Source organism: Harpia harpyja, chromosome 4 (assembly GCF_026419915.1).
Source record: "Harpia harpyja isolate bHarHar1 chromosome 4, bHarHar1 primary haplotype, whole genome shotgun sequence".
NCBI lineage: Eukaryota > Metazoa > Chordata > Aves > Accipitriformes > Accipitridae > Harpia > Harpia harpyja.
In genome coordinates, this window is record NC_068943.1 from 42,947,691 (window position 1) to 42,974,044 (window position 26,354).

At 47.5% G+C, this 26,354-nt stretch overlaps 1 protein-coding gene and 1 long non-coding RNA gene across 29 annotated transcripts in view; one reads left to right on the forward strand and one right to left on the reverse strand.

The window, feature by feature from the left end:
• Positions 1 to 7: 7 nt before the first annotated feature.
• GRAMD1B (GRAM domain containing 1B) overlaps positions 8 to 26,354 on the reverse strand; it is a 142,461-nt gene continuing 116,114 nt past the window's right edge. For 14 of the 17 annotated variants that reach the window (XM_052786443.1, XM_052786435.1, XM_052786438.1 and 11 more), the window contains 17 exons: positions 22,373 to 22,457; positions 21,377 to 21,480; positions 21,124 to 21,219; positions 20,563 to 20,643; positions 18,287 to 18,402; positions 17,643 to 17,799; positions 16,755 to 16,944; positions 16,229 to 16,372; positions 15,438 to 15,556; positions 13,819 to 13,961; positions 13,043 to 13,146; positions 12,426 to 12,629; positions 12,119 to 12,209; positions 9,651 to 9,758; positions 7,180 to 7,297; positions 6,304 to 6,435; positions 8 to 4,740 (listed from right to left, as the gene is read on the reverse strand). In XM_052786443.1, coding sequence (XP_052642403.1) covers positions 6,346 to 6,435; positions 7,180 to 7,297; positions 9,651 to 9,758; positions 12,119 to 12,209; positions 12,426 to 12,629; positions 13,043 to 13,146; positions 13,819 to 13,961; positions 15,438 to 15,556; positions 16,229 to 16,372; positions 16,755 to 16,944; positions 17,643 to 17,799; positions 18,287 to 18,402; positions 20,563 to 20,643; positions 21,124 to 21,219; positions 21,377 to 21,480; positions 22,373 to 22,457 — 1,950 coding nt within the window. In that variant the 3' untranslated portion in view covers positions 8 to 4,740; positions 6,304 to 6,345. Of the gene's footprint in view, positions 4,741 to 6,303; positions 6,436 to 7,179; positions 7,298 to 9,650; positions 9,759 to 12,118; positions 12,210 to 12,425; positions 12,630 to 13,042; positions 13,147 to 13,818; positions 13,962 to 15,437; positions 15,557 to 16,228; positions 16,373 to 16,754; positions 16,945 to 17,642; positions 17,800 to 18,286; positions 18,403 to 20,562; positions 20,644 to 21,123; positions 21,220 to 21,376; positions 21,481 to 22,372; positions 22,476 to 26,354 lie in introns of all 17 variants that reach the window. The other 3 variants (XM_052786437.1, XM_052786440.1, XM_052786436.1) reach the window with 2 other exon arrangements.
• Positions 3,677 to 11,649, forward strand: LOC128141564 (uncharacterized). Of its 12 annotated transcripts, none has more exons than XR_008235110.1 (7): positions 3,677 to 3,810; positions 4,636 to 4,796; positions 5,709 to 5,889; positions 6,350 to 6,853; positions 6,936 to 7,096; positions 8,319 to 8,426; positions 11,338 to 11,649. It is a non-coding gene; the product is annotated as an uncharacterized LOC128141564 (long non-coding RNA). The 12 variants fall into 12 exon arrangements; XR_008235108.1 differs by lacking the exon at positions 8,319 to 8,426 and adding an exon at positions 10,819 to 10,952; XR_008235115.1 differs by lacking the exon at positions 8,319 to 8,426 and having other exon boundaries at positions 6,350 to 6,526; positions 6,691 to 6,853; positions 11,338 to 11,648.

A 26,354-nucleotide genomic window follows, 5' to 3' on the forward strand; every position in this document is an offset into this window, starting at 1 on the left:
GTCACACTGTTTGATAATTTTTTTTTTTTTAATTTATACTGTACTTCCATTGTACTAGCTACTTTACATTAAGTTTTGGCTGCATAGCCTTTACAATTCCTAGGTTCTAGCAGGTAAGTTTCATTATCGTTTTATCGCATTTTGCGCACAGCGCAAAGTTTGTGACAGTTAGACAACTCCTAAAACAAAACCATGGTTCCTCCCCCACCCCACCCTAGAGTTCATGTTAGCGCTACCGGCGCAGCAGCCTTGGCCAACAGCCACCTGCTTCCCGGGATCCGGGGTGAAATCCAGAAGGGAAGCGCGTGCCTACGGGTGATTGTACGACCCACTCCCATTCCTTGCTGACATGAGGTGATCCTCATTAATTTGCAGTTACGCACAGCAATGGGGGTTTGCAGGATCCAGGGCCTCAGGTGGGGAGAACATGCTCCAGGTTTTTAGCAGCTTTATCCAGCCCTGGAGCATGTGGTGGGAGATGAACTGCTCTGAGAAGGGTAACGTCCCAGAGGTGCCGCAGCCACACGATGCCAGTCCTGGTGGCTCTAACACTGCAATGGTTCTGCTGCTCCTCCCCCTGCCCCCGACCTCCTCAGGCCAAGAGCCAGGTTAGTGCTTCCGTATCTGTTAAGTGCTATTACAAGGGAGGTGGGTTTGCGAAGGTGGGGAACAAGAGGTGTGCGGTGCAGGCTCCACTTTTTTGCTGGACAAAGTTGCTGTTTTGCAACAGCCGCTCTCCCAAATCCTAATGCCGCTGGGGCAGATTGGGCTGAAACTGAGACACGACCGAATGGCTCTAGAACCTGAGCTGCACGTTGGTTTTATTCCCTAACTATTCTCAGAGTTTGGGTTGGGGAAGGTGGCTGTTTAATGTTAGCAATGGAATTGGCCTAAATGAGTGAGGTAACAGAAACGGCCAGAGGAGGTACCTCCCTGAGCCATGTGCAAATATAATTCCTTCAGCAGAAGGAAGTCCTTTTCCCTACTGAAAAAAATAAAACACATTCACTTAAAGAGCATACAGACTGCGGCAAGGAAAGGCAAGCAGGGACAGCACCAGGTCAGTTCATCTATGACACAAGGAGTGATTGTCCAGCAGTGAAGGTGTTAGGGGAGAGGGAAAAGCCATAGCAAGCACTGCAAAACGTGGGTGGGAGAGGAAGGCGTGGCATGCCATGGATCCATGCTAAGAGATAAGCCCATGCTGTCTGGCTAGATCGGGAAATAATCTCAATCGGCAGTCAATCAAGACACGAGGAGCTTATTTGGCCAGTGTGCACATCTAGAAAAAGAAAGGTATTATGGCACAGAGAGACTTGAGCTGGAGAGACTGCAAAGCATAGAGATCAGAGCATGCCAGGCAGGGGGAATGGGCCAGGAAGTCAGCACCGTGGTGTCTTGGAAACTACGCTGATGCAGATGTTCTGTGAGCCACTTACCTCAGATGCTTTGGTTTAAGAGCCTCTGTTTCGAGTATTGTTTTAAGCAAGCCCCTGCCAAATATTTTAACGAGTGCCGAGACCATCTGAAAAGACTTAAGCTAGAGTCCACACGACTGTGCCATGAAATGTATCGGTGGCAGCAAGCCTGGCAGAGATCCTGCTGGAAAGATCACTTTGAAGTTCAGCAGGTAGCACAGAAAGCCACTGGTCTGGCAAGAGCTGCAGGAGGGCAGCAGCTGCCTTGACAAACATGACAGAACTGCCTCCCCTGAGCTAGGCACCGTTGCTCTGAAGCATTTGTTACTAACTGTGCTTTTCCGCAGACTGTGAACCAGAAAGTCCCACCTCTAAATTAGGAAGTGGATCGCTTCTATCCTCGTCGGGAAAAGCAGATGCTGACTGACAGAGAGCTACCTGGTTAAAATGGCTGGTTAGTACGCATCACAGACACACTGTAAGGACATTCTGTGCAGAAGTCCTCTTGGGAGCGCAGCATCTCCGCACTGATGGCAGAGGAGTACCCATACATGTTTGCCACATACTATGACTGAGCCCCACTGTGGACAGAGCCTCTTCTTAGATCACTGCACTAGGCTAGAGACAGGGTACACCTGGGTACTACCTTTCACAGGTGGTTTTTTCATAGACATTAACTCCCATGCTGGCTTTATGCTAACTGTGCTCATGTAAATAAACCCAAGAGGAAAGAGGAGTCCTAAATGTCTTCCCACTCCTAGTAGCACAGAAAGACCCATCTAACTAGCCAGGAGCCATTCACTCCCCCAAATCGTCTGCCACTAACCTCTGTTTTGCAGCTCATTCTGCACAAGCAGTGCTGGTCTTTTTAGGGTTGGAGACTATCTCCACAACTCTGTCCTAGTGCTGGATGGTGTGAAAGTTGCAGGCTGCCCTCTGTTGCCTCTATTTAGGTGCCCTGGGATTGCTCAAAGATGATGAAAGGCAAAGCTGCCAGGAAAGGGAGAGGTATTAAGGCCACATGACCATACAAGCACTGTATTCACCAAAACCTGCATGTACACACATCCTTCTGGTTAGCACTTCTGACGTGGAAAGCCAAAGCGTGAGGTTTGCAAGTGTGTCTTTCACTCAGCCTTGGTGTATCGCAGGCGCCTTCCCATCGCCTTTGTATCTGCACAGAAATGACTGTAGCACATATTCAAAAGGTCTCGTTTCAAGTACCCAGACCAAAAGTGTCTCCAGCTACTATTTGGAAAACAAATTTCTACCTTCTTGTATAAAGGTAGGAAAAAAGCATCTATGTAGGCTACACGGTTTAGTGCTGAGGAGACAAGCAGGCTAAAAAGTCTGTCCCCATCTACATCCAGGTGAGCTTCTGAAACTAATGGGGTCTGTCTGATAAGAACACAGATTAAGCATGCTGGGCTTTCTGAGAGGGGATATGGCAACACAGGCATCATTACTTCACAGGTGGTTTTGCGCCGGGGCTTTAAATCCAGCAAAGCATTGTGCTTTGAAACCCTGCCTCTTTCAATACAGGTTTATATTTACAATAAAGGCATGCTACATATCTCTTAGGTTTCCCTTTATTAGATCTAAAGCAGACAAGTGGGATCAGGTGGTCAAATGGCAGACTGCTGCCCCGGACTGGTACAGCAGTCTATAAGCTGTGTGTAAATGCATACTCTATGTCAGCAGCATAACTGAGCTATGGTAGGGAAGATCAAAGTTATGTGACCTTTTTTCTCTTCTCCCAAAGGACTTAAGGGAGCCAGAAAGGATTTATGCAGAAGTTGTTAGTTTCAGTTCATACCAGTTAATGTTTTCTGACTGAAGTGTGTCTTGGATTTCGGTTAATTGTCAAGCACCCAAAAAGCATGGTTATCCAGTTAACTCATAGCTAACTCCTATTCTTACCATTGCAGGTACCTTTCTCTCTTTCAAGTGGAACGTGCAGACCCAGCAATGCCACTATCTTGGGCACATGCTTCTGATCTTACCCCCTGGAATAACTTGTGCCTTTTGGTCCTTTGTAGACTTTACGCGCAGGTGCTGCACTAGATATGTTTGGTATCTACTTTACGAATGCACGATTGCATAGCAATAAGATAGGATTGCATTGCATAGGATCCATGTCAAACCCGGCTTAAAGTAATGGGTGGGCAGAATGAGTATTAGTGCTTGAGATTGTTATAGCTGCCTCTGCGTGGCCTTGCGTTAATTTAACAGAGCTTGTGCAATTCTGTCTCTAGCCAGAGGAGGCAGTGTCAGCAGGAACATCCAGAACCTAACACGATGGCAGTCTGGAAGAATGCTGCAGAGGAGGAAGGATGCACGGATGAGCAAATGGATTTCTTGCCTCCATCACTAGCAAGAGAATGTGAAATTGGTAAGAAACCAACTTTGATCACTAGCATTTATTTCCAGTCACGTGGGTTTCTCTGCCTCTCAATGGGTTATGTCCGTTTGTGTACAAAAACCCTCACAGCCAGGTGGCAGAGACCCCACGTTCCAAGTTTCTCAAGATGCGGCCTTTTTCTTTTCTGGCATGGGCAAAGTGGCAATCACAGGGCTTCCTCTCTGTCTTCTTTCTTGGTGCTTGGAATGAAATTCTAGAAGGGGGGGAGATGGGCAGCAGGGTATTTTTCTGTGCTTAGTAATTGTGGGAGTGACTGATGGGGAAATGGGACTCTTGGCCAGTGTGGCCAGTCACAGCAGGGAGTCGGGGCCACAGAGCCACAGAATGCGCTTCCCAGGCACTAGCACCTCAGTTTCATTGTACAGTAGCCGTTTCAGCAGCCTCCCTGGAAAAAAGTCAGGGAGCAGTACAGTAGTCAGCAGCATTAAATTAAATAAATAGTCATAAATACACATTATTCTGTAGTTGCTGAGGCATGTTTTTCCCAATTGTACCTTGCTTTCACACTCTTAAATGTCTTTTTGAAAACCCGTCTTCATCTACGCTCCTTCAAATGTGAGTCTTCTTCCTCGGGACATGTTGTGTTTAGCACTTGGTCATGAAAATTGTAGGTAGGTTGGAAGATATCAGCGGGTTACTTCTACATACATTACCTTTCCCTAATTAGAATGCATGAGTGGGAGCTTGTGAGGTTTTTCCTTAGACTCCACTTTGTCACCCAGCTGTGCAGATGAACATTTCTGGTACAGAGATACAAAGACCAGTTACTCACCCTTATGTCCCCTGCTCTTTCAGCACCCATTGGAGCCAGAGACAACGGATGAGCAAGAACTGCACCGCTTGCTTACAGGGAATATGCAGCTGACTCCATCCTGCCATTCAGAAGGTGGAAAAATCCTCCTGTTGAACAAGGTGGAGATTGAGGGCCTCACATATCACCTAATCTACCTCGCTAGGTAAGATGAGAAAGGGTTTATTAAACATTCAGACAAGCATCCTGCATCCCAACCAGTCACAGAGGTGTTTGGTACACCACACAGCACAGCCTCGCTGCCCCTCTTCCTCATTTGGCTGCTAATGGGAGTCCGGAATTATCCCCCAGCACAAGCAAAAATGCATTATTGTCTTTATAATGCAGCTCTACTGCCTGACTTTCTTACAGAGCAAATGCTTCGCTATCCTGCTTATGAGAGAGACCGGTCAGATGCCTCACACCATGGATGCCTCTCCAGATCTATCCTGCCACCCACTGACAGTCCCTTTTTTTATTTTCATTTCTTTCCTTTTTCAGTCCCTGTGACCCTTCCTAACTTCTCCCGGACTTTCAGAGGTCTTGTTGCTATATAGATGCAGTCATGTAAATATCCCAGTGAAGGAAAGGAAGTTGTTCTTTTTCTCCCTAATGTTTTCCTGCAGAGTTTGTAAGACAAGGTAGGTGCTAGGTGGTATGAGTGCAGACCAGGGGCAGGAGCGAAATTTGCTGAGCAGGGTAGTGGGACCGTTTGCAAATAAATACAATTTTGGTTTTCTTTTTAAGTTGGGGTACTCCCCCCGTTGCAGGAAGTCGCACAGGTAGTTGCCCTTTCAGCACCGATGTAGCTCTTCAGCACAGGGATGGCTTAATGGCAGGGGCCCAAGCACATAGAAAGCAGAGAACTACAGAAAATGTAAAGGGGACACTGCCAAAGGGAATGAAAGTGTGTTTTCTGCAGTGTGGCTCTCTTCCACCATGTACCTCGTAGGCAGCAACTCCCCTCCCCACCATCTCCTTGGCTATTAACGCAGTATCAGTAAGAGGAGACAGCAAACTAGTGTTTGGAGAAAGCATTTCAGGTAGTCTACATTCTGTGCTTTGCTCTCTGATCCAGGCTCGCCAGCATGACAGCAAATTGTATTTCTGCTCCAAGTAGTATAGAAGGTGACTGCCAGTGAGATCTGCTCTCTACAGACCTACAGCAATTCTTCCAGAGGCCTCCTCTCCAAATGCAGAATAATTTTCTAAGGGATTGATGGCGATTGCCAAAACCTTTCTGCCCTGAAGCCAGCAACGTAAGCAGGTTGACAGTGTCCCCTTTGTACGTATAGATAAATATAGTCAATCAGGGACCTTCATGCGCAGGGAGGGATGGGGGGGGCACTCACTCTGATGCTTCCCTTTGAAACAACAAAACCAAAACAGACAGACAGACAAACAGCCAGGAATATTACAGAATAGTGGTGCACAGGCCCAGGGGAGCACGCTCAGGCATGCACCTAAGCGCACCTCAGTGCTGGGAGAGCACAGCCCTCCCACACATGCATACACCACACTACCACCGAGACGCTCCATTTCAGCCAGTGTTGGAGGTCAATCCTTCTCTCAATACATAGGCTTTTTTTTTTCTTAAAATCTGTATATAATATATATATTTATATTCTGTGTATATATATATTTATATATATATATTTATATATCCTATTTACACATATTGCACACGGTCCTCTGGCCTCCTGCATTCCTGCCTGTTAGTGGAAACGTTTCCGTTTCTCCTCTGGATCTGACCCGAAGTCCCGGGACCCGATGCCATTCTGAAGATTTATTAGTGAATCCTTCATCTGCAAGACAAGAAATTTCTCCACTGTGATGCTACCCTATAGGTGAGAGCGCTTCAGGATTTCCTTCCTCATTGGTGCCTCCTCCGTCCATGTAAAGTATCAATACCAGAATCATCTGGTTTTTGGGAACAGCGTGTCAGGGCTTGGATGTACAAATGGGGACTGAGGAGACAGGAGCCCATGAGAGACCATCCCCCAAGATAACAGAGAAGGGGCGAGCAGAATGAGGTACAGGGTGAGCGGCTCTCTCCATAGGGGAGAGCGGCTTTCATTTATGAACCCTGTTCCTAGCAGCCTGGTGTACAAGCAGCTCTTCAGGCAGCGGATACCAAAACCCCTGGCTTTGTGCTATTAAGGGCCCACGCAGAGCATGTCCCCCGCTTCATCCAGGCAAGCTATGTATGAATCCAGGGTTGAGGTAAAAAAAGTTTGGTTTTCCAAAGTGGGATCCTAGAGACTAGATATAAGATGTGCTAATATAAGGGGTTTTGGCCCTGTAGAATTCTATCCTTGACATGTGCAGACCCCTGTGAGGTGACGGAGAAGCTGCGGTATCCTGCAAATAACCCTTGGGACCTGCTGCCCACTGCTAAGCCAGAAGACGGATCTAGAGGGAGGTAGTAGTGGAGGTGATGCACCTGAGGGACTACAGTGGAACCAGGTAAGGCTGATGGATTGCAAGTGGGTGGCTGGGAGGACATGGTGACCCTCTAGTCACGGTGCTAACTGGCCGTACAGTCTCACCTGGTCTAGAAGCATCACCGAGGATTTGATGATCTCACGCCATTTTTGTAGCTCTGAGTCATGATACTTCTGCTGAGATTCTAGTAACTGGGCCCACTCTGTCTGAGATTGGGGTAACCTGTCAGGCAGAATATGAGCATGAGTGAATATAGGGAAACTGAAGTTAAGGGGGAGCAAAGTGGATTGGGGGAGCATGTAGATTCTATCAGTTTCTGTCTAATCTTTCCACCTTAAAGGGGCAGGTTTTCTTTAGCAGAAGTGCATTTAAATGTGCTTAGTATTTTCCTAAATTGGATACCAATGTTACTCTGTCTTCACCATGGTAATTAATTAATTAACAGCAAAGGTGCACCTTTTGCAGAAGTTGTAGTGTGGGTGGAATTAAAGGCCCATTTGCCAGGATAATTTGAGGACAGAAGCCAGGGTGCTCTCATTGCTTGGAAGACATGTATACTATAAGATGGCACTGTGGCCGTTGATGAGGAATAATGCAATGCAACTCAATGTAATGTTGTGGGACAGGTAGCCCTGTACAGTTTGTGCTTTGTTTTTTCTAGACATGCTGTGTCAGTCTTTATTTAATACAAGGCTTTCTCTTTATTATAATAGTAGTACTGGCTCTCTTTTTAATGTCAGGGAAGTGTAGCTATCAAGCAAGCCCCTCCCTTCAGGCCGAATTAGCCCTCCAGAACAGGCTGGAAGCTGCCGAGTGGAGTAGAACCAGGGCAGATGCAAGCACTCAAGGCCCTGATGGGAGGATCACCAGGCCTGGCTCCCCAGAGCTGGCACTCAGGGCCATGTGAAGGGCCCTGAGCAGGTGCCAGCCATCGGCCTGGTGAGGAGGTGGAGCTCAGCTGGGCCAAGGCAAGGAAAAATCTCAGTTGAGGAGAGCAATGCAAGGAGTGTAGTGATGAGGAGAGGAGTCAAGGCAGTTAGCATTGGCAGGAAGGCACAGCAGCAGTACCCCCGCTCTGCCCATTTCTCTTGAAAGGTATGGCTCTTTACTTTTGCATGCCCCCCATTAAGACAGCTAAGTCATGTTACCTTCTAACATAACTTCCCACTTACCTCTTTGGATGTGGCTGGTTTCTAACACAACTGAAAGTCTTTCCTACTTTGTCTTCTACTTACCTCTTTAGGCTTTGCTACTTTCTAACATAGCTGAATACCTCCTCTCAGGCTACAGTAGAGATTTTCAAGCCTCCATGTTAGTGAGAGCTCCTCTGCAGCCACAACTTCCTTCTTGGGTAGGTAAGTAAGTTCCTCCTTTCTCCTCCCTGGCAATAGTCTAACTTGTTCCCCTCTTACCTTAGCAAACAGGCAGAGTAGGGTGCTGTGCCTTCCTGCTGATGCCAACTGCTGCACTAACTGCCTTGACTCTGCTCCTTTTGTCACTCTCCTTGACTGAGATTTATCCTTGCCTTGGGCCAGCTGAGCTCCACCTCCTCACCAAGCTCACAGCTGGCACCTGCCCAGGGCCCTTCACATGGCCCTGAGTGCCAGCTCTGGGCAGCCAGGCCTGGTGATCCTCCCCTCAGGGCCTTGAGTGCTTGCATCTGCCCTGCTCAGCTGGCTCCACACCTGGAGGTAAAACAAAGAAATGGTAATTAAGCATGACAGTTAAAAAAGCAACATGAGTAAAAACATAGACCCACTCCCCATGGTCAGTAACCTTAGTCTCTAACAAATAACACTCTGCTGCTAATAAAGACTATGTTCCTTGTCTGGAGAGGCTACAGACTTGGGATTGGTACATTTAGTTTGGGGGACTGCTGACTGCCCCTAGCGAACTTAAGACAGAGTAGAACCAGCTTATGGAAAAAAATGTCTTTGGAGCCTCAAACCGAATGCTTCTGAGCACGCCTTGGACAAGGTTCCACACTACCTATTATTAAAGAAACTAAAAGTCAATCTGCAATCACTCTTCACCGCTTACCATCTAGTACTGCCAGGGAACGCTCAGGTCATTAAGAAGCATCCTGTCCTCCTCGTGATATCTCTCTTCCTCCCATGGTCTAACACCTTACTGGTATCTGGACCCGCACCTTTTAAAACACTTAGCTAACAGCTGATTGATTGTGTGTCACAGGCCCAAATTCTCCTCTGAGTACAAAGGGTTCTTTCTAAGACACTGCTTTTCATGCAGAGGGAAGTTTAGCCATTAAAGGAGGAGAGGTGACAACCTTGGCCGAAGATTACAAAACATTTATTTGTAGAGCATCCTCCGTTACATGGGATGCTGGGAAGAAGCAGTGGTTGCCTTAACTCGCTGTCTTCTGCTGCAACTGTTCAGCAGTTCCAGATCTGGAAATGCTGATGGCCCCACAGCTTCAGCTAACTACCTGCTTCATCTGGTTTACACAAAAGGGAAGCAATCTACACGAGAGCCCAGAGCTTTAGTGTTCTGGGAAAGCCTCTAACATCCACAGAAAGCATGCAAGGAGAGGCAAAGACAGCAGGTGTGACAGTACCTTTCCTGTAGCCGCAAGCCCTGCCATGCCGTGAGCGTCTGCGTAGTATATTCCAACATCCAGAGTTTGTAGAACAGCATCATATTGAGAATGACCAGCAGCACAAGACTGGAAATAAAGAAAACAGTCTTCTAGGAGCACTTCATAGCCCACTGCTTGCCAATCACACCTGGGAAAATGCCCAAGGCTTTAAGAAGGTGTCTGGGACCCAGGTCCACGCTGCATGTGAGTGGGAATTTAATCTGAGGAAGGGCCAGGTGATCAGAACCCAAAACTTCACCTCGTGGGAGAAATGTGTGAGCAAGGAGGACAGGCAGACAGAAAGACAGGATGACGGATCAGACAGAACAGGTTGGATGAGTGGATGGGCTGAATGCAGAGAAAGGGAGGGAAATGGGAGAGTAAAGAGGTAAAAAAAGAGAGAGACAGTACCTGAAACAGATCCCAATGGGAGCAGGGAAGAGAAAAGATGGAGTAGCTGCAGGTTAGAAACGGACTGACACAGAACAGGAGAAACTGGGCTGAGCAGAGAAGGCTCAACAGACAGTGCAGAAGATATATGGGAGGAGAGGAAGGAAGAAAGGAACAGTGGGAAGAGAGGCAAGAAGGACAGACAAATAACCACGTGCCTGCAATTAATGGTGAAATTCGCTCAGCAAAAGATGAGCTGTGTGCAGCTCCTGCGGACAAGCCCAAAGCGCACCCATGCAGTGCACTGTCTGATGCAGAAATGCATGTTGCAGCCTGGGTGCATCCAGCTTTACCCACTCCCACCGCACCCAGTGATGGGAACACCACTACAGGCCAGTGCTTTGAGCAGATACTGTACCACTCCTCCTGTCAGCCATACCTGGGGAACAGATTCCAAAATAACATGCTCGTGCCTGTCTCTGAATAGTGCAGCTATTTTGCTGGAAGAATAGCCCACTATCACCCAGTTCAGTCAGGCGGATGGCAACTGGCCAGAAGAGTATTCTGAAAACATTATGGAGGGCGCTCTGACCACTCTAAGATAAGCTAGTAGCCTGTCAGGAGAGACTGTCGTAAAGCTTCTGTGCCTTCCTACCCAAAGTTTTAATTGCATCTCACCCATCTAGACGCAGAAGGTAGCAGGAGGCTCTCTTCTCACCATTACGTTACTTGACATTACCTTACTTATTTTTTACAGCAACTAGCTGGGTTGCTGCTGCAAACCTCTGCAGTCTTCATCCTCCCAGGAAAAGGAAATGCAGAAAGGAGCTCAGTTTGAAAAGTAACCTCAGTCTGCAAATCTCAGCTTCTTCCCACCTGACTGAAAAATGGGTGGAGCTTAAGAAAAGAATGAGCCCAAGTTCTGCTGTTCCTCCGGGGCTAACAGTATGCTTCCATTTCCCTAAGTAATGAAAGAACGTGCCGTATCTAGATTGCTCCTTTAGACTGTACTGCTTCACAGCACCTGCCCAGCAACCACTGCAGCACTAACTCATGAAAGCTACCGTCAGCCCAAGAGGCAGAGAAACAGTAAATACACCTGGGTTTAGGCATAAAGGCTGAGCCAGAGCGATACAAGGGGCCCATACCCAGCTCACTTTGAGCACACATCCAGCCAAGTCCAAGCAACTGTGAAACCAAATGTAATCCTTGCTGCTGAACTAGTGAAATCGTGCTAATCTCTCTCACTTTATGTGTTTCTACTCTTATTTTGCAGAAATCATCTCTAAACGGTCCAGCTTCTTTCTGAGATGGTATCTCTCATCAAAATCGCCACCCAGGACCAGACCTGAATAGGTTTTCCCAGACCAGAGGAAAGAAGTGACAGACTTCTCACATACGCTGAGCCCTGTTGTGATAGCACAGTAACTCCCAGAGAGCTTTGCGTGGTCATCTTTCATGATAAGAGCTAGTTTGTTGGCAGATTACATTAAATGACTTATTTTAAATTAAAGGACCCCCACAGTTCCTAGAAACCTCTAAACTGAGTCCCTGAAATAAAAAAGACACTCTCTACTTGTTGGATTTCTTCTCCTTTAGATATTGACTCCCTCTCCTTGCACACCTGCCCCTTGCCCTGCTTGCCAGTATCAAGGTTGCCTGTGTGCGAGACAGCACAGCTGACCTGCATTTAGAACTCCCAGAAACACGCAGGTCTGCAAAGCCTGTATTTGGTTAAAACAAGGTCAGAACTGAGGGGAAAGGAGAGACACTGATAAAATAAGATCCAGAACCTACAGAGCCAGATCAGTGGGGCCAGCTAAGTACTGGCAAAAGCTGGGATCAAGCCAGACAAAACAAGCGATGGGGCATTTGGGGGAAATTTTAATTTATTCTTTTCTGCCTGTCATTGCTTTTCTCTCCTCTGTACAGCACAAAGTTTGGGATCAGAGAGGGAAAAAGGAAAAACTGGCATAGGGGAGCACAGAACACCAGAAACATGAAAGGACCAAAGTTGTTAAAGGCCAACTGTGAAGGAAAGCAAAAAACTCACTTACACAAAACTGATGACAAGGAGCAGCTTGGAGACACTCTGCAGGTGGAAGCCACTGGAGCTGTCCTCCGGGATGTGCCGTGTCTGAGTGGAACCTGAGGAGACAGATGTGTTTAGGCTAGGAAATGCTGTCCGATGGGGAGGGCAATCCTCTTCCCTCTACCCACCCCTCCATCTCACTCAAACAATCATAACACATCCTCCCTGCCCTGGCCCCTCTTCCCTTTAACCCTCCGCGAGCAAAGCTCCAGTTTTTCTCCAGAGGTACCCAGCAATCCATCCCCAAGCATGAGGGGTCTGCAGTTCCTTACCTGCCACATGCTTGATTCGATGTGCAACCTCCTCATCCGTGGGGGTGGTGACGGGACTCAGCACCTCCTCCAAGTGTGGCACCCGCAGATGGGCATGCACCCGTTTCCTCCGGCGCACAGTCGATTGCTTGCTCACTTTCTCTTTGGGGGATTGTCTGTGGACCTCAGCCAGGTATGTGCTCTCAGTTTTGGTCAGTTCACTCTCTGCAGAGACAGCACAGGAAAGCATTTAATAGAAGCAGCACTGGCCTTGCAGAGATACAGACTTAAGCCCTCTAATGGCACACAGCTGCTGGGCCAAAGAAGTTGGCATGAGAGGACCATGCCAGAAGACACACTACACATCCCCTACACCTTTTACCAAACTCTGACCCCAAACTGCTTGCGCTCCTGCCAGAGAGCAGGATTTGATGACCTCATTAATTCCAGCAAGTGCCATCAACGCTGTGGCAGTAACTTTGGCCCCTTTTACAAGCCACTCTGAGGTCTGATCCCCAGTAGGCTGGCAGCAGGTATCATGCTGGCACGCTGCCCGCTTGCAGGGAGGCATGCATAAACTACAGAAGGTGCCACTGTTTGTGGGTCATTACCGCAGCTCCGGTCATTGCCACTCTTACCCAAATGACGGAAATAATCTTCTAGGCCGCTCCAAAAATTCTTCTCAATGAAGGATTTCACCAGCCCCCAAGGCTGTTTCCTGTAACGTAACTCTGTGGAAACCCTATGTGAAGAAAGGGAAGTCATTCTCCCCATTTTGCTTCCTGGAAGCAATATCAATTCGCAGTCCTTTGTCAATGTAAATATGAGACGTAATCACACACACGGTCTGTTATTTCTGGAATGGTCTCAGCCCTTTGTGTTTCTCGAGGAGAAACACTGCATGAAATGTCCTTCCAAAGGCAGTGGCAGGAAGGCCTCAAGTGAGTCTCCCCCAAGAGGACTCCTGAGACCCTCAGCCATGTGGCAGGCAGGCATTCGGGTTACTTATTGAAGTCAAACACAAAAGCCTATAGCTTTCCTCTGCTTGTCCCCCCAAGTGCGTCTCAGAGGCGCAGTCCCTGGAAGTATGTCCTGTTGCTTATCGCATGTAGTTGATTGTGTGTGGCAACTGGCCCTGTTAACTGCTGCTTCCAAGAAGGGGGCAAGAGAAGTCTGTAAATCCTCTCCCTGACTCAGCTGTAACCCCTCTGCATTGGGTCTATTGTCTGCTCAATGTCACCACAGAAGGCAGCTGCCCCTACGGTAACTCCTCGTGATAGGAGTGTTCCGGCAACAGGACAAAGAAATAAGGCTAAGTTCTCCCCAACCCCTTCTAACACACCAAACAGCAGAACTCCTACCCAAAGGCAACTTTTGGTCATCAGTAAAGCTCTTTATCCCACAAGAAGTGTACCTGAGTCGGCTTTTGTTTCTGGCAACACGAGTCAACGTGTAGCGGTTAATGGTGTAGAAATAATCATGGTAGGGGACGTCGTGAGTTAGCACCTCTGCATCTATGACATAGCACTCGCTTTCTTGGCTGGCTTTGTACATTGTCTGCATAAAAGAGAGCATGCAAGGCAACTATTAGTCTGGTTAGAACATGGCTTTGATAGATTGGCACCTTCACTAGCACTTTACAAAAACAGCTCTACCACAAATAGGAGACCACACCCATGCCCAAGCCCCATCTCTGCATTTTTCCGTGAACAGCTCGCCTTTAAGGGAAGGCAATACTCGAGGAAACCAAGTGTTTCACTCAGATATTTCCCAAGGGCATACTTCAAAAGGGGCGTTCAGTTCCAGCAGCTCAACCTCCAGCATTTTGTCTCAGAGATGTAATTACATATACCGCCACATGAGGACCAGTTCTCTGGGACCTTTGCAAGTGTTACCTCTTCTCATTAAAAGGATGTCTGTCTTGTCAGGGAGCAACCTGATCTAAAATCAGAGGTGGCCCTGCTTTGAGCAGAGGTTCTTCCTAGCGTAAATTATTCTGTGATTCTAAGCACCATAAAACCATGTCAATTACTACTTTTAAACACTTCTGATCTGCTTCTTTCTTTGCCCTAGAACAAACCTCACAAAGGGGACAAACACAGTTAACTGCAGATCCATATGCAAAAGTGGGGCTTTTCTTACAGACTATTTCCACTTACCTCTGCAGCAAGGACACAAAAAAGTGCGCCTCGGTGGTTGACCCCAAACTCAGAATAGAATAGGCCACGTCCTTGCTTGCCTGAAAGCATACTGTTCCCTCTGCCCATAATTTTGCTCTCCCCTTTTCTTTCTCTTATCTTCCCTGCACACAGTCTTTGCTTCTGAACAGGACGCTTCATCCCATCCTTACAAGGCACGCCTTGCCACTGGGATTCTCCTCTCCCTGAAATGTCATGCTCAGACACTCCATCTTTTCTTGGCTCCCTCTTAGTATTCCCTCAAGCTAACCCTCAGTATTTACCTTTGGCCACTTGAACATACATACCTCTGGACATGGAAGGAGGCTTTTCCTCCCTCCCTAGCTGCAGCCCCTACTAGATACAGCTAGCCTGGCTCTTCCCAGTGCGTTGCAGATGCTCCCTTTTTCTACCTTTTTGAACAGGTGATCTAATTGTCCTCACTAGTAACAAAAAAGCCTGGACATCTCTATGCAGAGCTGTGAGAAGGACTGGCCAGATAGCGTATGACTTTCTTGTGCCCTGCTCATGAATAACATCTGCTGGACTGACCACAGCTCAAAAAACACCAGCACGGGTGACAAACACAGTTGTTAGAATGCGCTGGCTTGTTTACAAACTCATCTGCTTTTGCTGGAAAATTTTTGGTCCTTTCCTTGCAATGCAATCCAGTGCAAGTGTCAGATTAGCTATTCACATTCGCAGTGATACTGGGTAGCAAGTTAATACAAGAAAAACGTGTAAAGGAAAATGGATAGGGAGAATGAAAACATGCAAAGCAGCATGCCCAAGACAAGAAAATAAATCACAGATCTGTTTCTACAAAGCATAACACCCCTGCTCCCCTTTCACATACCTGCGTCTCAGTGACAGTGGCAGTTTTGGGGGCCAGAGGGTTGGTGAGGGTAATGGTATACAAGATCACTCTGGTCTGATTGCCATTTTCTTCCTTCTTCCAGGGATGAAAGATAATATCTGAGAGGACAAAACAATATTCCATTCAAGTAACTGGAGAGGGATTGTGGGTCAGTTCCCTAGGGAAAGGCATAAGCATATAACCAAGTTCAGGATGGTATTTCCTTCCTCTTGGAGAGCTTGGCTGCAGAAGCACTACAGCTCAACCGAGTGTGAAAGAAAGGCCTCCTGTACTACATGCGAATATTTTCCCCTCTTTCAAGTGCAGGGAAAGGGGAGAGGCTGGAGACATGCCTCCTTCAGCAAAACTACAGTTACAGGGAAAGGAGGACTACAGCATGCCACAGGACACTCTCTTTGCACTGTCAACTGCACAGTCCGTCCCAGTGTCTGGTGTGGAAGTAGAAGAGCTTTTTCCCCACACTGTTAAGCCTTGACCACAGGATCAGGCCTTAGCTGATGTTAAAAAATGAAAGATCCTGCTTCTTCCATAAACTGAGACCTGGCTCTCAGAAAAGAAAACCAGATAGCCAAACAAGGCTGATTCTACCTGCTTTTGATTACTGTCAGTACAGACTACAGCTATCCCAAGGTCTGCTCACAACATTACCCAATCCTTCTATCATCAGGCAAAGTTACGCCTCCAAGGCATGTGCTGAGACCTTCCTTCTGTACAGGCTTCTGCACCTCGCAGCGTCCATCAGTGACCGGGCTTTGCTACCAGCAGCTTACCAGAGAACCGGCGCTGTTCCATGAAGTCCCTCTGGAACTGGGAGTCCGTGAAAAGCAAGTCGTACAGTTTGTCCACGCTGAAGTTGAACACTTCATTCACATACTGACGGCCATTCAGATCCTCGTAAAAGGCTTGGACTTCCCCTGTGGGGAAACAGGCCCGCAAGCCCCAGCCATGATCCTTCATGCCAATATCAGAGGCTGTGCTTTCACAGTACCAGGACCTTAATATTTTACTTTGCAAAGAAGGAACCCAAAGGAGGTACTTCTAACCCTTTTCCTCAACTGATCCCAGGGCAATAGTTGGAACGTTGGAAGGGGTAATTAACTACACAGGTAATTTTAGGGACAGCCTTCCAAACACCCCAACACATTTGCTTTCTGTGGCCCAGGATGGGAATTCTTTCCATCTTCTGAACGCTTAGGGTCCAGAAAAGGAATTCAGTATTTGCCGCTCCAGTCCCTCACTGGAAAGGACAGGAGAAGGCTGAAAACATCACCAATGGAATGGCCCTTCCCATCATACCTTCATCATGGGTCTCTGACGAGTCACTGAGCTCAGTGGGAATGTCTTCGTTGTCATTGAAGTCTAGGGAAGGGGAGTTCACAGGGCCGATGATCTCTATCTTCTCTCCCATGATATTTGCAATGCCAAGGTCTTTTTCCACAGGACTCTCCGCCACTGCCTCCTCCTCTTCTGGTAGCACTCCATCAAACTGCAGCAAGGAGAGAGCATAATGAGGGCAAGATCAGCACCCGGAAATTGGGGGTTATTTCTGAAAACTTTACATCTGTAGGCCAATCTTCATACCTTTGAACATTTGGCCTCAACACATCTGGAAATTAAATAATAGAGAGAGGAGGAAGGTTACCATACAGTGTTTGTAAAACACATGGACATATTAGATCACCTCCTCTCAAAGAACCACATACAGTTCAAGCTTGGGACGTACACGAGGCTTTCTGTTTGTTCAGACAAGCACACAAACAATACCGGTTTTGCTCCCGAACAAGCCCTGTACAGCTAGAAAGTCTGAGGTTATATCTAAACAAGGTCTCCTCTGCCGTAACGCTATGAGGGCACACACTGTTTTCTAGGGAACAGCCCAAGGCAGAGAAGAAATCATAACCCTTTTCTCTCTAACACTCCACTTCTTTTCATCTAAAAGTATAGAAAGGAAAATGCACTTGCTGCCGAGAGTCCCCGTCTACTGGCTTTTAGGACAGGCACGCTTTGCTCACTTTTTATTGGCCAAATACCATGCTCACAGATATCACTGACTCGAGGACCGAGGTCAGCTACAGTGGAAGAGGAGCTGCAGGGTTAACAGTTCCCTCGTACATTCAAGGACTACCAGCTGGATCCCAGAGAAAAGGATTACTGCTCCCACTGCAACGGAGGAAGAACACTTACCGAGGCTGGCGCTTCACTGCTTCCCGTAGATGTCAATGTGCTGGCAGTGACAGATTTCTTTGGCAGCTGAGGGCTAGCTTCTGGCTTGGCCTCCATGCTGCTTTTTGAGGAGCTGTCGTTGACTTCATTCTCTTCCACGGGGATTTCTTCACAGTAGCTGACACACCACAGAGAACACAGGTTTTTATGTTTACCCCTCTCAGTACAGCTACAACTGGACACGCAGAACAAGTAAGAATACTTCATAGAAGTTTCCAGTCTGACCGGAAGCAGAAACGGCTCAGCGCAGGGAAGATCAAGCCCAAACTTTTCCAGTGTTTATAACAGACTGACAAGCATCAGCACTTTCTGGCCATGTAACACGCTGACTGGCCTTGTGACTGGGATGCTTTGGCATTTACAAAATTGCTCATCTAGCTCAGCAAGTAGAGAGGCAGGCATTTCAGTCCCTACCGACTTCCCTGAGGAAATGGTACGCTTTCAGGTTTTTTGAGATTGCACATTTAAGGGCAAAGGTTTGGCCAGAACCCAGAATCTCTCACCAGGGACAATCAGCAGTTTGAGGTATGCAACATATCAGAACTCCTGCTCTCCTGAGGCCATCTTTTCTTCATCACAGGCAGATTTTACTCCTCCTCACTCACCCCATTGTGTTGAAGTCATCATCGGGAGGCACGTAGTCTTCATCATCACTGGTCAGACCCAGCTCATTCCCATAACACTGGTGGACAAAGTGCCAGAGCTCCTTTGGACAGAGAGGCTAAAAGAGGGAACAGAGAACAGCATACATTTTCATCTGAGAATACTAAAATACAATGAATTTTTGGAACTACCGTTGTCAGGAGTATTACATTCCTTGCCCTGAAAGAAGTGAGAGATTCTGACACAGCCCCTGGTGGGAGGCGAGAGCCTTCCGGCAGGCTTACCTCTTCTGAATTCCAGTGATGCTACAAGGTGGATTGTTTGTGTTACTAGCAGGCTGGCCCAGCTCCACACTGGCTAAGGGCTGCGGGAGTACGAATCCCTATATTGTCAGGCCAAGCTGGCTTAGAGATTGCACCCATCAAGCAATAAGAGGCCCTTTCGCCAAGTAAGCCTTCACCGCCAGCCCAGGTTCTGCCCTAAAATCTGACTTGGGTTATTTTTCCATGCCACAATCTCATGTTACTTAAGACTATCAGAAAGCCAACATGAGGCTACACCCAGAGCAGCACACAAAATGAGATTTCCCGCTACTACAATGCTATGAATGTAATAATGTAAGCACAGTAAACCTGCACTTCCCTTCACACATGTTTTCCCCGCCTCTTCTGCTGTGCCTCCATTTAATGTCTCCTACTACACCAAACCCCAATGCCTTATGGGGTTTTTTTCCCCCTCCAAGTTTGTTTAAATTAAAGCTGCCTAAAGAATTACAGCTGCAGGAAAAACAATCTCAAAAAGCAACTAAGAAAAACATTTCCTGCTGCAGTTTAAAATCAAAAAGAGTTTGTCTCACCAGATACTATTGTGAAAAGCTTGTATAAACCTCCAGTTAGAAAGAGAAAATGAATTATCAAGACCATTCACAAAAGCCCGGCTTTTTAGGGATGCAGGTCAGTTGATCACCATATGACTGCGTTCTGAGGTTCTTAAGAAATGGGGCAGGAGAACTTGTGATTTAAATATGTGGTACAGGGATGAAAGGAGATGGATTTTTACCCATGAGAAATTTATGACCGATGACAAAGACTTCTTGGTAATGAGGGAAAACAAATCTAGTGAACTTTTTCCGAGTTGCTGGCTTGAACCTTCTCCCATAGTTACTGCACAGGATAATGCAGGAAATTTTTAATCTAGCTCCCAAAAGTAGCAATCAAAAGCACGGGAAAAATACCTCTAATGAGAAACTTTTAACCAGAAAAATGTCTAACTCTGTTTCACCTTCTTCCCACGTGCACTCCAATTCACATGTCTTATCAGGAAAAATGGACTAGGTTCTTTCTCCCTCTCTCTTGCCAGGCATGGATCCTACCTACATTTGGAAAAAGAGCTCTGGAAGTGTTTTCTGTCTTTATCACTCCACCCCTCAGTTCCAATTTGCTTTGACCTTGAAACCAAGGGCACTGAATTTTGTTAGGAACTTCAAAAGGCTGATCAAATTACAGCATATGGTAGCAACACAAGCTGCCCAATGCAAAGTGATCCTTTTGCATACTAAACACTACCCCGGTTTTCAGGAGAGGGTATTCTGGGTGCTTGATTACTTAAGCCTTCCAGTATGGTACGAACTCAAGCCAGAACATCTCAAAATGCTGGTAGCACTGTAACATCAGTTCATGAGTCTCACTCCTGCAGTGAGGCCAGAAATACTCAATGGACTGTGGAACAGATCAAATATAGGATATATGGGGCCTCTGGCGTAGCAGGTGCACATCCCTGCTTTATTTTAGAATCCAACCCACTGAGCCCTTACCCAATGCACCCCACACCCACCATTGTTCTTGTTTGGTTTTGGGATGCCCTGAACACATGCTCTTTCTCTGTCCTTATCTTGAACTCTACACTTCCGAAGCACAGAGTTACTAAAAGCTTTGCCTGTGCAGTGAGCTATTTCTGCTGCATTTGGAACTGCTTTCTTCTGGGCTGTTTCACTTGAATTACAGATCTCAAAAAAACTCCTTCCTGAGACGCGCGCTTCCACACCTCAGCAGAGGCGAAGTGGCATCTACTGTGTGTGCAAGACGTGTCTGTACATAGACAGAATTCCACGCCAGAAGAGAGAACTACACCTGCAGTTATGTACCTGCTCTGACTAAACACGTGCTTACTGTCCCTATGTCTTTTTATGCATATACATTAGTCACAAGGATTATGCTTCTGCATATATGCATCACCTCCCTTTCATTCCACCCCAACACTGAGGAGCTGGTCTTTGTACCTTGTCAAGGAGAGCATTCTGCCAGAGTCTGAACATCATCATGTACGTCCTGTCTCGAGCCCCAAAGGAAGTAAAAAAGTGCTGAATGGGAAGAGATGGAGACAAAAACCAGTTCAGAAAAGGCCCCCAAAAAGGGAAGAAGAAGAGACAAGGCTGTTTGGATCACTTTCTAGCTACAGTTCACAGAAGGACTGAGCAAGCCATTACAGCACAGGTGCTCAGTTCTTGGGCACAGACTGAAGCTCACGGAGGCCTCACGGAGAGGCCGAGTGCCTCCCACCCAGGGAACGAATCTGAGCACAGAAACAGTTCCGTTAGAGACGTGCTACTATATAAGCTGGATATTCTACCTGGCCCCACACCCCACATACAAGCCACGCGTGTTCCAGACTTGGCCCAAGGTCTGCAGAAGCTCTGCACCCTGCCCTTTTCCCTTGGTGCTTCCTCCCAGGCCCCAGGTAGCACAAGCAGTCAGTTTGGAAAAATCCCGCAACACACATGTGCCCCTGCTCCTGCCAGCCATAAGGGGTGGCCCCAGAGGCAGAGGCTTCAAGGATGTACCTTTTCAGTGTCAGTGCAAACTTGGATGGCATTAGGAATGAGCCGTGCTGTTTTTTCCTTGGTCATCGAGCAGATATCCTTCAAGCGAACTGTCAGCTACAGTCAGAGCCATGCAGAAAGGGGAAGGCAGAAAAAGAACACAGGTAAAGAGAGACACTGATGAGAAAGACAACGGCAAGAGTGCTTTTAAAGCAGTGTCAGCAAATACACTGACATAAAACACATGCTCAATGCAGCAGTCTGACAGCCTTACCAGTGTCTCCCAACGGAAGATGTTGCTGTAAAAGCAAATCCAGTTTTCAGAGAGGTAGAGGCGGCCCTGCAGGAGAATGTCTCTTTGTAGCGCACATGAGTAATCTGTGGGTGGACAACAGATGATAATTTAGGAGCACCAAAACCAGAAGACAGGACAGCCTAACGGTGAGGATAAGCAGCAGCATCAAGAGAAGAAGCTACTCGACACAATCCTGCAGAAAGTCAAAGGCAGAGACAGAAGGAACTGAGCCACAGCTGCTGCTCTGTCCACTAGGTTATGATTCCTCCCAAGGGCACGTCACAGACAGTCTCTCTTACTGACTATCTTGCCTTATTAGCCGGTCATTCTGCAGCACCCTATGTACTATTTTCCAGATTTTAATCTGTCTCTTCCTTTTTGCCTTCCAGTGCCATTGTTCATTTCTCTCCCAGTTTAAGCACCCTAAACAATTTCTATTCCTCTGCTAGGATGTGCATCTTTCAACAGGATGAGACATGGCATGAGATGACCAGTTACGTAAGATAAAAGAACAGATGCAGCACTAGGTAGTCACTAATCAGCTGCAAGGCCAAAGCCTAAATGGATATGGGAACGACAGTCATGTGTAAATAGGGAGCATCAGGGATGTTAGAAAAAAGGGAAGCTCAGTATGCATGTTGAGACATGCAACCCTGCCCAAATGAGGAAAGAGCTCAACCACTAACACACCGTCAGGTTTGGGGGAGCACTGCGGACGAAAACATGCTCCTCAAATCACGAGCGAACAGAGCCATAGCTGATGCAAGTCAGCATTGCTCTCCCTGAAGCAAAACAAATGAAACCCATTACAAATGGTGAGAAGGGGTTCCGTCTGTGCACAAGAAAGACACAATGGGCTTGTTCCTTGGTGACAATCTCTTTGAAGAAGAAAAAAGCTGCATGCACACATGCTGGATTTCCTCCCTAAACCACGGGCCAGCACAACAGAGCACTGCACCAAGGGGCTGACCTTACCTACGATGAGGCGCTCCGTGTCAGGAAGCTGTTTGAAGAGTTTCCTGAAATCTTCATTCCGCTGTTTGTATGTTGGACTCAACACCTGCAAATAACAGAGTGCCTGTTAAAGAGAGGGGCAGGCATGAGTACAGAGAAATGGGAGTGGGAAAACAGGAACACCTTGGTAAGGAGAAGGGGGATCAGATGCACTTACAAAGCATGAGGCTAGGAGCTCCCATCACAGCAGACACACAGACAGGAGGATTTGGGATTTAGTGCATTAAGTGAGAAGAAGAGGAGACTTGGAAGAGCGAGTACAGAGTAGAAGGGCTACACCCATATCTGCTAGGCAGCAAAACAGAACTGCATGGAAGCTGGGGCTGCAGGAGAAAATTCTCTTCCTGGAATCCTAGACTGTACAAGGCATGACACATGCTCTGTTTGCAATGCATCAGTTAGCCGCCAATCCCCAGCTCTCCCAGGAACAGCGCAGCAACCCCAGAAAATAGGCACTTTAGTACAGCTGCAGCCTTGCCAGAGGAACTTGAATGATTGCTGTCATGAAGAGCTCAGGAATAATGCAGTCATCCCCGTTCCTCTCCCCATTCAGTGCTCCACCTGGCAGTCAGCGAACACACAACTGCCCGCTGGTACAGTGAGAACACTTTTGTGGGCCTCAGAGGAGGCTCTCGCAGGGACTCAGCCATGTTTTGCACTTATTCTGCAGACACCTGGCCTCGTGGAAGGCCTCAGAGAAAACAGTGCTGTTGGCTAGAGGGAGACCAGGAGCTGGCTTCTCTCTCATGTTTACTAAACTATAACGTGACTCTGTCAGTGTTAAGACCACCTCCCACACACCATGCCCATGCTGACAGCTGCTTCCAATAGCCAGAACATCTTTTGAAGGCATAGCTGACCAAAATAGAGGCAGGTACAAATTCAGGAGGCCCGCATCTCCCATCAAATCTATCATGTTCTTTCTCCCACAAATGTAGGGAAGGCAAAGCAACTTGGAATACCACCTCTTCCCTATCTCCAATTCCTCTCAACAGCCCTCTCCTATCTCTTCCAGCTGCACAATACAAATCTCCCAAAGCAGAAAGGTGGGCACACCCCAGAGCCTCCTAGCAAGGGCCCCAAAAATCAAAGCGATTACAGAAGGTAGCTCCTGTTTGAGAATGGTGTTGGTGGGGTTGCAGGGGTGGGAGGAGTATGAAGTTTATTTAGCATTAGCCTTTGAGAGCCTTGGCAAGTGCTCTCAAATCCAAGAAGGAAACACAGAAAAACCCCCATCCTTCAAAAGCATTCCCTCTTCCTCACACCAATTCAATTAACTAGAAACAGTATTTTTTGACATCAGCTCAGCACTTCAGATATTTGCTCCAGTCCTGTGGGCCCAAAGGAAAGTATCTTACTTCTGAATAAAATCTCCTAACCAGCAGATGACAGAAATACAAATTTTACTTACCAAACTTCTAGCCTGAACATCTGGAAAAGATCTTGGTCAGAGATGGGCTACAGCAAGAGCCCAAGCCCAAGATATCCTGGGACAAGCAGACAGGATGGGAAAGGAGGGGGAACAGAGATTATAATCAGCTCTGAGCTTTGGGTTCAATGTATTATAGCAACCCAACTTAACAGTAGAGTTTCCATGTGGAGGGGTGCTCCCTTCCATTCCCCACAGTAAGGGATGTTCTGATCTGTCTAAAACCTGTACTAGAACAGACACTTCTGCTTAGCACCAGAGCTTCTGTTAGAGTAACACACAGTTCAGTTTAGAGACACTCACAGCTGGAATTTCATCTGATCCACAGCTGACATTTTCTTGCGATAAGTCGACAAGCTCCTCCAGGTCCCACAGCAGACATGGCAGTTCTTGATCCAGCACAAGATCCCAGAGCGCCCCACACTCCAGCAAGGAATCCATAGCGTTCCCTCAACACTTGCACAGCTCCCCGTGTTCTCAGTCAAACTCCGCTTTTCCTGTTCCTGCTGTCACCGCTTCTTGTTTAGATTCAAAGTCAAAAGAGATACAGCAGCTTGGCAGAAGTTTACGTACCTTCCCCTACTTTCCTGCTTACATTCAGGTTGTCTGCCCTAGCAGTCTCTGTAGATCGGAGAGAGGATTTGCCCTCCAGAGGACTTTTTCAAAGTGGCTCATTAGGGTAAGTGTGCTGGCTGGCAACCTTTGTGCTCTTCTGCTCCGGTCTCACCAGCTTCTTGTCGTGGACATCCCTTAAAGAAGCACTGCAAAAGTGCCGACAGCCTGAGCAGTCCCAGGCAGGTCTGTGCAAGGCATCTGCAAGTCCCGACTGAGGCCTGATGCCCAGGACTGCCAAAGACAGCAAGTGAAATAGCTCCGACCGACAGGACCCCACCGGACCAGCTGTAATTCACAGATCTAGCTGCGGTTTCCAGGACTGAACAGGATGGTAAACAGCTCAGAGACTTCAGCTGCTTTTTTTTTTTTTCTCCCCTTTGAAACCAGAAAAGCAGTTGTTCTTATTCCTTCAGTGCCTGCCTCAGGCTCTGCGCTCTGCTGCCTCTCTGCTCTGAAAGGCAGCTTCAGTCTTTGCTAACGTTTCTCCTGGAAGGAGCGGGTGGGGAAGATACCAAAATGACTCGCACATGCTTTAAGTTACTGTAGCTGGGTAATTCCGCCGGCCAATGCCCTGCAGTAACCCAGGCTCAGCCCTGCCTCCCAGCAGATGTTTCCTGTAATGGAAAGTTGCTGGACAGAGCATGCTGGGGGAGGCGAGAGGGGCGTAAGGAGAGACCAGTCTAAAGCATATAGCTATGAGAAATCAGCCATGTGAGACCCACATAGTTAGAAATCTTAAGGGCTCCACTACTCCTCTACATACCTCTGAGCCCTGCCAAAAAGCATGTCTTTCTAGGTTTCATTCATCAGTCAGGTCATTTTGGCAATGAAGGGCAAGGGCTTCCTTCAGGCTCCAGCAAATGAACTCCCTGCAGGTCCCAGGAAGATTGCCCAGAGCGCTGGAACTCCCTGTATTGCTCTGCCCTTAGTCCCCAGCCTCTCCATCTCTCTGCTCAAGTGTAGAAATGCACAGGTAAACATTCACACCACGACACCAGTGCTGCTCAGCCATGAAGCTGAGTCTGTGGAAACAAGTACACTGAAGTAAAATCCTCATTCTTCCTAACAAACCGGGCACACAGATCTCAAAAAACCAAAACCAAAATAACCCCAACCAAGCAACCAACAAAGCCTCTGCAAAGCCACTGTTTCATTCCAGAGCCAGTGACTGCAGCTTGCTCACTGACAGGAAGAACTGACAAGCGCTCTGTCTGCTCAGATGCACCACAAAAGCATTACTGGTGCCAGACAGCACACAGGTCTCTCTCCGTTTAGCCCTGTCAGAAGGAAGCAGTACATCCATCTGCCACCCCAAGGTGAGGGAACAATAAACAAAACTTCTATAGCCTGGGAAGGACAAAGAATTAGGATTACAGACAGCTGCGAGGTACCTGCATTGCTTTACTGAATGGCCCTCTTCGCTGGAAACTGCTTATGGGATTATTTCCAAAAAAAAAAAAAACCAAAACAACCCACCAAGATGCTTCTGTCTACATACCCACCCACCTCCCTTTGCAGACATGAATGGCACAAGTGATCAGAAGAGCTAACGTGGAGGTGGAGACAGCAAACATTAACTCTACCGCAAACAGAGAGAGACAGGACAGGATGGCACTGCGAAGGGTGGAGAGAAGAGGCTCGGTGGGGGAAAATGGGGAGGAAAAGGGTGACTCCCCCCATGGTAAGATCTCCCTGTTAATACACAAACAAATCCTCCAACAGGAAATTCAAAGCAACTGTTGCTGGGGGACAGGACAGGGAAGTCTGACAACAGAAGAACCAAGAAAGGTATAGTCCTGTACAGCACATGTCACAGAAAACAGGTAAGGAGGAGAGAAGGCAAGAGGCAGAGAGAAAAGGGGGAAGGAAAATCCTATCCGATTTGCATGACTGATGGAA